Here is a 13,739-nt window from a genome sequence, read left to right as displayed (position 1 = left end):
TAATACGAAATTTTCTAAAATTGAAATTCTCTATTTTATTCTTTCTGTATCATACTGCTGCATTTTGCTCTTACTATTATTATTATTGTTGTTGTTATTGTTGTTGGAAATGGTTGTGATAGCAAAAAAAAACAAAACAAAACAAAAGTGTGCATTATGGATTGATAAAGTGGTTGATCCAGTAAATGCTCATTTTACTTTTGCTAAAAATTTTAAACTCAGTTAATATTTGTGTGTTGTTTACAATGTATTTTAATTTAAATACACACTTGAAATACACTTTCATTTCATTATGAATTATATAATACATTAAAATCTTTCATTTCGCGTTATTTCGCTTGATTTTTTTTTTTTTTTTTTTGATTTTCAATACATGTTTCTTTTTAATTTCCTCGGCAAAGAGTTTTTTTGTAATCTAATTAATTTTTAATGTCAATGTCTAATATTTGTCAGACTTCGTTAAAGATAATTAAAATTTCCAACTAAAATGTCTTTCTTGCATCTTTTGATTGTAGTTGATAAAATAGTTTAAACTATCATTGCACCGTTCATTTGCAATGGTTAGGCATTAAGATGACTTCTTAAGTTAAAAGGCCAAAAGAGAAAGTATTTGCAAATTGTTTGGTCTTGAGAATTATGAATAGCTTTAGAGAAAGTAAAGATACTGTTGTTTAAATTTTATATGTTTCAAAAATTGATAGAAATATGAATTAAGAATTTTTAATATGAATTCTTTGAAGAAAGAAATAATAAATAAAACTGTACTTTAATCTTGTTCCCGTTTAGTTTATGTGAACGATAATGCAATTTATAAATGCATTTTCTTAAAATTATTAATTCAAAATTCTAGGAGTTTATTTCGTGACAGATGCTCATTAATCATTATTAAAATATGAAAAAGAAACATTTGGAATGTTTCCTGTCGCAAATTGAAACATTTCAAAATTTCAAACTGCAATTGGAGCAATACTCAACCAGTGTTGAACTCGCAGGTAGGCATTATTTATTTTATTAGATGATTAAAAAAAATTGGGTTATTTGAGAATTTTGTTGTCTCTTGTCACCTTAATTTTTGTCATTTGGGACAGTTCATAAATGTTTATTTATACGGTTGAAAATTTTGCTAACATATACTTTTATTTATCTTTATGAACCAGAAAAGCTATTTTGGTGAACAACTGATACTGTTTAAATCAATGTTTCATGTCACATGTCATTTTATTTTGAGGGATATTTTCTATACTTTAGTATATGCTTTGAGATATTATTATTTTTCATAATACTTTAATTGAATAGCTTAATGCATTGCAAAAAATTAAATCTCGAAATTATGATCACAGATATCTTCACCTATATTACTTCATTGATAATATTAACCGTCGGGTTGATTGACAAATAGAATTTCCGGTTTTTCTTTGAAAGTTCTAGCATCTCAATTACGGATTCATAGCAGCATGGGCATGTTCATCGTTGAAAAAAAAAAAAAAAAAAGAAATTCAGATTATATCGGAAATCTTATGCTTGTAATTCTGCAAATTCAATTGAAATTGAAACTGATAATTTGTTTTTGTTTTTTTTTCAGAAGCAATATTGAATGCGGTCGCAGAGGAAGGATGTATGGACGGTTGCACTGTTGCGGATTTGGGTTGTGGTCCTGGTATATTACTTCTAGGAGCTGTTAAACTTGGTGCAAGGTATATTTATACATAAATTTGAAAATCTAAAAATAAAGTAGTCTATATAAAAGTTGAAAAAAACTAGTTACATGTAAGATATAGGAATGGTACAGATATCTCAAACAAGTTATAATTATGAAGAAAAAAAAAATGGAAAATATTATTAAGAAAAATACAATTTAGACATTTTCAGTTATGGATTAGGTATTGAAATTGATGAAGAAGCAATCAATATTTGTCGAAATAATATTGAGCGCTGTGATTTGGGTAATGTTGTTGATGTGATCTGTTTGGATGTTACAAAGAATATCAGTGCTTTAAAGCCTATTTTTGATACTGTTATCATGAATCCACCGTTTGGTACCAAAAATAACGCAGGTAATTTTTTAATGTATAACTTAACTATATTGAATATACTTTTTTACTATAATATTTTATTGCTAGAGATTATCAGAATTGGTCATTTAATGTATTTTTGATAATAATTAAGTTATACTTATATTGTTTTTTTTTTTTCTTGCGGCAATTAATGGCTAACATTAACTGCTTCGGGTAAGAAAGTTCTAAATCGAGCTGTAGGTGACTGCAATGATATATATGAAATTTATTTTTACTGCTGTAAGACTTTGAGAAAGTTTTTATTAGATTAAATAATTTTTATTAATTTTACGTTATTTTATTATCACCATATACACTACCAGAATAGTTACTTAATTTAAACTAGAAATTGGCTTTTAAAAAGCTTAAAAATTGATTTTTATGTTTCTTATTATTGATGGGATCTTCAAAAAGGGAGATCATTGAATAAGAATAATGAAATGATAATGAAAATAGTCATTTTTTATTCATGATTTCAGGCATGGATTTACGATTTGTCAAAGCAGGTTTATCGATTCTAAAGAAAAATGGAAAACTTTTCTCGTTGCATAAAAGTAGTACAAGACAATATATTGTTAAATTCGTTGCCCAAAAGTTACCCGATATTAGTGCTGACTGCATTGCACAACTACGTTGGAATTTACCCGCAACATACTCATATCATCGACGACAATCAGTAGACATAGAAGTTGATTTATGGCAATTCTCTATCAATTCTAAAAATGTTTCTGCGATTGGATAACACTTGTTTTCCTTTTTGTAATTCCTTTCTTCATGATATCTCTTTCATTTTTGTGAAATTTCTCTGTTTTGTTCATAATATTTATTCACTGGTATACAAATGTAAATTACATATTTATAATGGATATATGAATAAAATATTGTCATATGAAGAAACAGTAATCAACAACAAATATAACTTATTTATTTCTTCACTTTCTTTCTTTTTAAAGAAATGCTTTGATAGTAAATGAGAAATACGAGATGACAATGATATGATAATTTTTAAGCTTTGTTAAAATAATCTTCCATAACATTTCCCACAATTGCACTACTATAAAAATTATTAGCATTGATTAGCAATACGACAAATTGATCAGTCTTAAAATATTTCATGATTTCATCTTCAACATTCACTTTTAAATAATATTAAATATTTATATAGTTGATTTTTTTTTTTTTTTTTTAGCAAACAATTAATATTGCTAATCAATATTTGCCAGTCAACAATCATTTCAAATTCACTGATGAGATAAATAAAAAAAAAAAAAAGGATAATGCTATTATGATTTAAATGTTGCTAAATCATGGATACTTTCATAAGTTATGCTTGTTGCTGATGAATTAAAAGATGATATGCTTTCGTATTGATCAATTTTTTGATCACTGTAGCATTCTTCATCTTCTGTAGTATCATTATGTGATAATTGATAATGTCTTGGTATCAGTACTATTTTCATTTTCAAACCTTCCATTAAACTTGATTCTTCTGTTTGTGCTATTTCTGATGATAATTCTGAATGAATAAATTGTACATTCGTTCTTGGATACGATTCGATACACTGTTCAGATTTACTAATTTGTTCATTTTCAGTAGATTTATATGGTAGAGATGTTTGAAAATCCATACAATATGTTCTAGATGCATCTGATGCACTTGTTGTTTCACTTGGTATTGAATGAATACATGGATATTTTTGTGATTGATGAATTGATGAAATTTTTGCGGTTTCATCAATTTGATGAAATGATTTCGACATGTATTTGACTGCATTAGTCTCACTTGAAAATCTCTTTGGTATATTTTCTAATTGATATATTGGTAGAATCCTATTGGTTTGTGTTGATTCGGAATATATACTATTATTACTATTTGTATGAGTTTTTACATTTTCCGGTAGAATCCTGAAGTGTTGTGTTAATTTCGAATTTGTATGAGTTTGTGTGCTATTTGTTCTTTCTTGTATTAATAATGGTGACCATTTCTTGATATCATTGATTTGTTGTGGACATATCCATTCTTGTGATGTCTCATAAGTGAATTGTTGACTGCAAAAAGGAAATTATTGTTAAAATAATTTTAATTTAGTTTAAATTGTTCAATTCTGAGATTTAATTAGTCAGCTTTGTCTATAAAGTATAGGATTTTCTTCATTAGCAAAATAAATAAGCCTAAATGGATTCTTTCATGCTTAAGACTTTAAAAAAGAATTGACTCTATAAATTAATTTGACATTTTGTAATTTTCGAAAAAAGTTGTATGAAAAAAAAAAAAAGAACATTCAACTGTGTAAAAAGTTTCATCTTAATTTTTGTTCTATTCGATTTCGAATTTTTCTAGTCTTTCCAGTAATCGAATATTATTGAGAATAAAATTTTAATTTCGGAATAATTGACAGCACTCAAGTAAACATCGTACCTGTAGGATGATTTAGGGATAGTATTTAGGTAAGAAGGTATTTCGAAGTCAGATGAATGTACCGAATTTGCATACTGATATTTGCTGCAAATATATATATATATATCAGATTTTAAAATTGCTATCTTTTTTAATTACTTGTAAGGTTATTAAAATTGATCGGAGGTAGTTCATAAAATTAGTGATTACGTTAGCACTGAGGATGGATAAGTTTGTGAATAATAAATTAGTAAATTTCATCTATAAATTGAATACTCTTATTTCAATGTTACTTTAGATTTCATAAAAAAATTTCTTTTGAAAAAAAAAAAGAAAAAAACTAAGAATAAAACAGAAATTTTGACTAATTAAAAGTTGAAATTCAAATTTATGCAATTGCAGGTGAATCAAAAAATAAATGCATCAAAAATTTTTCATAATTAAAGCCAATTATAGACGAATTTTATAATTAATGCAAATGACTAACTTTTCCTCGATATTTTCATTTGACAAAGAACGATTTGTTTGAGTGAATGATGATGACGATGATGATAGCGTATGCCGGACCGGAGAAGTTCGTGAAATGGAATTCGATTCAGGAACTGAATCTGGTTGCTGTAATTTGCTTCGTTCAAAGTTTGAATTTTGTTGAGTGTTAACATAGCTATCATTTTGTATCATATCACTTCTTATCCATTTACTTGTATGAGTTGTCCTTTTAGGTAATGAAGTTATCAGTTGATTGTCGGAATGATTTGCGATTTCATTTCTGTAAACAACAATAATTTCATATCTTCTAGATAAACAAATAAATCATTAATTAATAATTGGAATTAAATTTTTATTCAAATTTTAATCCTCAAATATTCAATGCTAAATGAATACATATTCTGATTAATTTGCATATTTTGTACACTCTTGTTGATCAAATTAAGTAATTATCCATTATGCATAAAATTATTTCATACGATAAAAAATTATTTTGATATTGTTTTAAAGAAATGAAAAATCATATATGTAAATTGTGCTACAAATATGGGTATTATTTGGAATTTTTAAATTTAACTTTTAAATTTTAAATTTAAAAATGAGTAAAGAGTAAAATAAATATCATACTGAATGATTTTTGTTGAGTTATATTTTGCTGTTGCTTCAGTGGAAGTATCAGTAGTTTTTGTTGAACTCATACTATTTGATGGTGACACATCTGACGATGATTCATCGTCATCGGTTGACATTTCCTTTTCTATGAATGTCCCATTCTTTCGATTATTCTATAAAATGAAAAGACAACTTTACATAAATATTGCAAGTGTTTATATAATTTTACAATCATTCATCATTTATTTAACATTTTAAAATATATGTAAATTAAAATTTTCCAAAAATATTGAAATCAAAAATGTATTTCTGTTAAGAAAATAACTAAAAGTTCATTATTATGCAGGTGTAGAAGCATTTTAAAACTATATAATTTATAATTTATTCAATTTTCTTTTTAATTTTTTTAGTAATCAGTGGATTATTTAAAAAGATATTGGGATATTCAAATGTTTACTTACGTAAATGATAAAATATTGGAATCAAATGTTGGAATATTCTAATTTTTACTTATGTAAAAGATAAAATACAATATTATATATTCCAATATTTTACCTTTTAATTAATCATTGATATATTTTTTTTTTAAATAAATTCTATTGCAAAAAAAGTGCAAAATAAATCTGTAATTGTAGTTTTATTTCTTGCTGAATTAACTTAAAAAAATTGATCATATCAATGAATTATTTAAAAAAAAAAAATATGAAATATTGGAATATTTTAATTTTTACTTACTTATGTAAGGGATAAAATATTGAAATCTTATATTCTCAGTTTTACATACTTAATTTCCACAATATACAAATTTCAATGTAGAAAAGAATAAAATAATCTGTAATTGCAGTTTTATTTTCTGATGCATATATGAAATGTCAAAAATAAAACACACACAAACCTTACATCGATGATTTCTTGATCTCATATTTTGCTTCCTATTAACGATATCAGTTAGTGTTGTATCATCGATGCTAGCTGATAACTCTAACTGATCGTTATCAGTGCTTTCGGAGGTAAACTTTGCCGAATATATGTCAATTAACTCTTCGCTAAAACTATTATTATTATTATTCATTTTATTATCTTGATTTCTCACTATGATTTGTGATCTTTCTTGAGTATTTGTCGTATAATCAGTGGAAGTTGACGACAATGGCAAATTGAAATCAGTAATTGAGCGACCAGCATATTGTCGAAAAGCACTGAAATTGCTGTAAATTATTTGAGAACTACTTGAAATTTGAAGCTAAAACAATGATCATTGATTGAAATGCTATCTGCTAGCTAACAAATGCATTGAGCAATTAAATATCTGAAATACATTGCAATTAATCTAAGAATTTTAACAAATGCAATAATAAACCTATTGCTACAACAATAATACCTGAATGAATAACAGAATATGAAAATAGATATTCCACTAGTACTAACTAATGGAATTATTATTTAAATTGATCATCTCAACTTTTCAAATAAAATTTTTATTAAAAGTATATGCACAGATTCTAATTTATTTTAAATTGTCATCAATAAATGCTTAAAAAGTTTTAAAATTCTTTGAAAGAAAATTTAAGCAAATATAAGATAGAAGTGGTTATTTTTAAAGAAACTTAATTTTTTAGATTTAAATTTATCAAAAGCACTTACCTATTGTTATACCTTCTCTTTAAATTATTATCAATGTCATCTTTCAAACTACCATAAGCCATTAAACCAATTACAGAGCCCAAATCTTCCGTTTTTAATTTATTATCGAGAGTTGTCAAATTTTTTTCTCTTCCAGCATTTTTCCATGAATTGCTAGTAGTAGTTTGACTCGTTTCTGTTGATCCTTCCAATACACTATTTTTTGTTGCAATTGGATGATTAATCTGAAATTAAAATAATCAAAATTTAATATCATGGCAAATTAAAAATGCTTTATGCAAATTTTCTTTCCATATCTTACTTTTTAAAAGAGTTCAAATTTTAAATTAATTTGTGAAGTGTATCATGCAAAATTTTTTAATTATCCCTGGAAAAAAAAAAAAAGAATTAATTGATCAACCTTGAGATCATTTATAAATGTTTTTTCATTGTTTTGTCTATTTATTTTTCTGAAAATAAATAATTTTTTTTTCCAAAAAAAAATGAAAAGTTTAAAGAGTATAATTTGTCAAATTCGCGGTAAATCAAAATTAGTAAATTTGTGTTCCAAAATTGTAATAAATTTCATTAACATATTATATGTCTCATTTTTCGAATAAAATTCGTTTTCATAAGTTATAATCAATGAGATTTTCGTATTGACTAAAATATTACTTAATAATAAAAATAAATAAAAAAAATTTGGTTCAAATAAAGTTAAAAACAGCAAAATATTTTTTGTGCTAGGCAGTTTTGTTTTTTAATTAGTATAAATTAGCATTTGATTTTTTTTTTTTAATCACTTGATTTAATTAGCATTAACTTAGCACTTGGATTAGTTTTAATTTTGAATTCTAATTAGCATTTCACTAATATCCAATATCCTTTAGAATAACTTTTCGACAGCTTAATTAATTAATCTAAAAAAAAAAAAAAAAATTAAATTTAATTCGTTAACAAACGATAGAATCCATTTTCTTTTTCGAACGAATACAATAATGAAAACAAAAGCCACTATTAGACTCGCTAGAATTATAATCCATATTGATGAATTACCGGGATTTGTTGACACTGCAAAATATTCATCATTATATCCGGATTATCTTCAATGTTTCCATCCGGAATTACGTAACTACCTTCTGAACTGATAACGTATTTCCTGTTATGTATTAATTGACTACTGTATATAATGCTTTCTTTCATTCATTCCTTTCTTTAATAATTACGGTTTATAGTTTAAAAGAAAAAACAAAAACAAACAAACAAACTTTTCAAATTAATTTGATATGGTGTCGTTTGTTGTAGTTTATCGAAATTCTAAAATAGTAAATCAATGAATGAAATGAATAACTAAAAAAAAAAAAATTACCAAAGGAAAAAAAAATGAATTTGTTAGGGTATTTTCACCTAGTGTATTTAATTTTTTATAAAACAATTTTATTTGTATGTTTGAAATTTCGTTTTTTTTTTTTTTTTTTTTTTTTTTTTTATGCTATGCGTCATTATTGACTAAATTGATAGTCTCCATTTGTTGAAAATTATTAATTTGATATTTGAAAATTGTTAAATTGAAATTGTTGATTTAAATTAGGTAATTATAGTTACAAATAAATAAATTGGTAATTCCAATATATAATTATAAATATAAACTTCAAATGCAGTAAAATGTCGAAGTGAGATATCTTACTTTATTGGTAATATTATTTAATTCTTGATAATTTCTTGATATAAAGCTATCCAAATTTTCATAATTTTCATTTTCCTCATTTTTAGATAGTTTTTTACGATTTTTTTCCCTTTTTTGTGCTTCATCTAATGGTCGCAGTTTAACCGCATTCACTTGTTTATCTATAAATGATAAATGATAATTGTTATCAATATGCCAATTTTACAGTTTCATATCGTTTAACATTGAATTAGTGATAACAAAATTAATTTAGATTAAATTAAATAAAATTTATGGCGATAAATAATGAAACAATTTTTTTTTTTTTTTTAAATGATTTGAAAAAAAAAAAGCAAAAGAAATCATTTTTTATCTGCTTTATCTTTATACCACTAAGAACAAATATATTTTAACAAAATAATTGCTTCCTTTGATAAAACCTATCCATTCCCGTTTAAAATTATCAAAATTTTAATAATTTCTTCCTCTTTTTTCTCAGATTTTGAAAAAGTTCATTGTTCAAATTTATTCTAACATTTTAAAAAGAGATTTTCATCAAAAAAAAAAAAAACAACTCATTTTTCTTGAAAAAATTATTCTGCGATAACTTGATCAAATTTAATAATCTTTAAAGTTAGCATGTTAAATTTGTTATTTTGATCTTGACCTTTCTAATATTGAACTTTTAAGCTTCAGTACAAAGAAAATCAATTTTCATTCATTTCAATTTGTTGATAAAATTTAAATCCTAATTAAAATTCCTTGAAAATCAAATAAAAAATTGTTTCAATGCAAAATATTTAACTTATCACTTTTCATCCGATGATAACACTAATACTTTAAAAAACTGTTAAATTAATGATAATATTAAACAAAATCAGTTTTACCTTGATGATTCTGATTATTTCCTGATAACTGTGCTGAACTTCGATAATTTTTTCCTTGCTTATCATATTTTCTTTCTGCACCATTCGTTTCCTTATCGCTTTTATCTATCACAATTTTGTTTCCAAGATTATCAACAATAATTTTCCTATCACTGTTATTATCATCAATCAGTTGAAGCTGTTCATTTTGGTCATTTTTCCAATCGTTATCATTTATTTGATTATCATTATTTTTGTGCTGATCAATCATTTTCGGATTATTTTCATTTTCTATTGAATCAATTTTTCCGGATGGCTTGATTATCATCCTCATTGGCTGATTATTAAAATCATCACTGATATAAGCCATCATTTCTTCACCTTCATTATCATTAGCATTGATCACTAATCTAAATGTAAAAACTTAGTAATTGGTTATTGCATCACTTCAAGTAAAGTATAGTTTTTTTGAAAAACTAATTATATTAAAAGAAAGTTTCAAAATTTTAGACTTTAGAAATAATTTTTCATTATCCTCATATCGAAATATATTTTGCAAAATATTGGGTTTACTTATTTTAATTAAAATAAAAACTATGATGTATTGATTTATTAAAGAGAAATGAATTTATAAAACATAATGAGTTTGATCATAAATATGAAATCATCAACTGTATACTTATAATTAAACGTACAGATGGTTTTAAATTAAATTTTAATAGTTATTTTTATTTTTTTCCGATCATATGTTAACTTTAAATTAAATTTTAATAGTTATTTTTATTTTTTTCCGATCATATGTTAACTAAGCGAACTTTTTTATTTGAATTACATATTTTATAGAAATATTTAGATACTTTTTGATAGGAATTTTTGATTCGATTGCTTCATTCATCCAATGCCATCTATTGCTTTCATCAATCACATGTATAACTCCCATGAAAGAATCATTCACAGTTTTATTACCTGTATTTTGTCATTCGCAAAAATATTATCATCCGAAAATCAGTTTTAATTTTTTTTAAGATTTTATTTATTTTATTTTTTTTTTTTTGGCTAGAAAATTTATATAAGTTTAATAAGACAAAATGATTGTGCAAAATGCATTTTTGGTTTAAAGTAATCTTAGTAAACCCCAGAAGTATTCATTTTACGCATTTAAACAAGATGTTAAATTTGAAATGTTCAAAATTGATTATTTAGTTTTAAATGATAGAAAAGATTTGATAGAAAAGAAAATTTATCTAAATTTATCAAATGGGATGAAAAAAATTAGAACATTAATCAACTGACATTCATTTCTGTATTTTTATAATCAAAATCGAGCTTTTTTTACCTACTACACTAATCTCTTATATGTTAATATCAAATGTTTGAATTTACAAATTTTCGGCCAAAATTAGTTACTTTTTTCACTGTTAAATTCTAATTTGATGCAAGATAAACAAGCAAAAAAAAAACTGATAAACTGATAAACCTAATTGAATGATAACTTGCGCATTTGTTAAATATTTTCGAAAAGCATTAAACGACACTGATCCAGCTATGCCTTGTTTTAATTCCATTCGTATTGGAAATGCTTGCGCTACAAAATCATTTCATTTCTGCTACAATTTAGCAATAATTAAAATCTTCTGACAATTATTTAGTAACACAGCTAAATTAGCCCTCTCCCCCTCCCCTCCCAAAAGAAAAAATATTTGTAACACAAATTACAAATGCAAAAAATAACTAAATTAGGTTAATCAAATTTTTATTTGAAACCAAATGTTAAATCATTAAAAGTAAAAAAAAAAAAAAAGAAAAAATCAGATCAATCATACTTTGTATAAGTATTAGGTGCTAAATGTTAAACAGACCAGGTATGGCAGTTAAATTTTTTGGTATTGGATGAATTAGCTGTTTTGTTGCAACATCTGTATAACCGAAATCGACAAATCGTACCTTGATTATTACACAAATATTATCTTTTACATTAAGTTACTGCTAGATAATTGATGATCAAATTTAATTAATCATCATCTATTATTTGTAAAAACACATTTATCAAAAAAAAAAAAAAAAAAAATTTGAAATTTTCAATTAAAACATTCGAGTTAAATTTTTTAGCTTGCAATTAAAATATTATTTTTAAGCTCATGCAATCACTAAGCTATTTGTTTAAATCAATGAAAACTTATTTAAACAAATACTTCATTGACTGAAATAAATTTTATCAAAAAATCTCCTGTATAAGGCATTTAAAAAAGATGGATAACAGTTACAGTTAAATGTTTGGTTAGTTTGAAATTTTTATTTTCATTGCAAAGTTAAAAAATTTTAACATAATTTTTCCTGGCAAATATATTATAACAGACAACAAATGAATGATAAAAAGATCTCTTAAAGAAGAAAAAACAATTATTATCAATATTAAAATGCAAACGAAATCAAAATTAAATGAAAAAAAAGTTGTCATCAAGTTTTAGGACAATATCGCGATAAACTTTAATCATCATAATGCAATCACATATGCATTTTTACTCATATTTTTATAACTTACAAATATTAATGTTGGATCGACACGTTTAATAATAAGTACACGATAGCATTCATTTTGTAAGCCATATTTCATAATTCCAGCTGAACCTGTAAGATTTTTAACCGAACATTATTTCATATTTAAAAAAAAAATTTTATTATTTGATTTAATCTTTTTCTCTATCTTATTTTTTCTAAAATTATTTAGTTTAGTTTTTTTTTTTTTCCACATTATGTCTTATAATACAACAAGTAATCGTAATCAAACCGATCAATAAGCAATGTTTTCAAAATGAATAGTTTTCTGATTTATCTCAAATCTCAAAATTCTCAACACAATATTTAACTGATACAAATTTATTTCTTCTCATAAAACAGCTGTTGCCATTATCAATATAACCTGAGAGAGGATTTGATAGTGATTTGGTGGTATGGTATATTTTTTTTAGTTCTTTTTGCAATTTTGATAATATATGATAAGCATTTGCTAATTGTATATGAACTGTAGTCCATGCTATAAACAAATAATTAATTTACAAATTTAAAATGAGCAGTTGCAATGATAACATGATTGAATTACTTGTAAAATTCTTTAAAAAGGAATGATTAATTATGAAATGAATGGATAATTTTACATTCAACATGTGTAACAACAGCATCCAAATAATCATTACTAGCAGCTGGAAGGATTAGCTTGGCATATTTTCCTTGTAAAACTTCACTTTTAGTCGTACCTGGCAAACCTGAAATTTGCAAACCTAGGAAAGGACATACTCCAGAAGAAAACATATTATATTATTATTTGATATTGAAATTATTATTCTTAAAATCTGAAATTTTATTAACAATAATGATAGTATTAATAATGATGATGACAATAATAATAATAAATAGTAATAATACTGATAACAATATTAATAATAATGATAGTAACAATAAACATAATAACTAATTATAGTAATAATAATAATAATAATAATATTAATAATAATAGTAATAATTGAAAAATCCTAATTCCTGAAAAATAAAGTTTGCTGGAAAAATTGATTAAAAAAAATTGATTATCAAAACCAATAGTGATATTCAAGCATTTTTTCTTGCTTTTGCTTCATAATTTTTAGAAATAAAATTAAATACATCTTTTACCGGATTTTTACCGGATTATTCTTTTGCAACATTCCAGTTACTTGTTATAACTGGTATTTCACAAATATGCATTGCAAATTTGCTGATTATTATTAGTGTGATCAACATTTTTTTCCATTTCTTACCTAATTTTAGTCGATAAAAATTATGTTGCTGCATTATCAGCTAATTGTATTATCCTTAACTGAGCAAAATTTCACAAGAACTGCAATGAAAAAGTTAAATTATTCAAATCTGACAAAAAAAAATTTGAAATTGAACTTGATCGAATCCTGATTTTATTACCAAATCAAATCTAGAATTTATTTAACTCATTAAAGCATCTTCGTTCTTTCTCTCCACCTCCTTCTTCTCTCTCTCTCGTT

The 13,739-nt window shown here is 24.4% G+C and overlaps 2 protein-coding genes across 2 annotated transcripts; one reads left to right on the top strand and one right to left on the bottom strand.

Moving 5' to 3' along the window:
• Window positions 1–892: 892 nt before the first annotated feature.
• Bm2665 (conserved hypothetical protein,hypothetical protein) lies at window positions 893–2,796 on the top strand (the record flags this gene model as incomplete). The annotated part of the gene is made up of 4 exons (XM_001891643.2): window positions 893–992; window positions 1,583–1,694; window positions 1,870–2,054; window positions 2,534–2,796. 4 exons carry the CDS (start codon window positions 893–895, stop codon window positions 2,794–2,796), a joined length of 660 nt encoding a protein of 219 aa, XP_001891678.2.
• A 541-nt stretch (window positions 2,797–3,337) lies between these two features.
• Bm9210 (MB2, putative) lies at window positions 3,338–13,533 on the bottom strand (the record flags this gene model as incomplete). The annotated part of the gene is made up of 17 exons (XM_043076189.1): window positions 3,338–4,103; window positions 4,474–4,557; window positions 4,940–5,221; window positions 5,569–5,726; window positions 6,449–6,752; window positions 7,198–7,421; window positions 8,233–8,315; window positions 8,445–8,493; window positions 8,864–9,024; window positions 9,730–10,118; window positions 10,566–10,674; window positions 11,186–11,293; window positions 11,568–11,652; window positions 12,251–12,336; window positions 12,629–12,742; window positions 12,864–12,971; window positions 13,500–13,533. 17 exons carry the CDS (start codon window positions 13,531–13,533, stop codon window positions 3,338–3,340), a joined length of 3,144 nt encoding a protein of 1,047 aa, XP_042932123.1.
• Between the last annotated feature and the right edge of the window lie 206 nt (window positions 13,534–13,739).

Source organism: Brugia malayi (assembly GCF_000002995.4).
Source record: "Brugia malayi strain FR3 genome assembly, contig: Bm_v4_Chr1_scaffold_001, whole genome shotgun sequence".
Lineage (NCBI taxonomy): Eukaryota > Metazoa > Nematoda > Chromadorea > Rhabditida > Onchocercidae > Brugia > Brugia malayi.
This window is presented reverse-complemented; position numbering and strand designations above follow the sequence as displayed.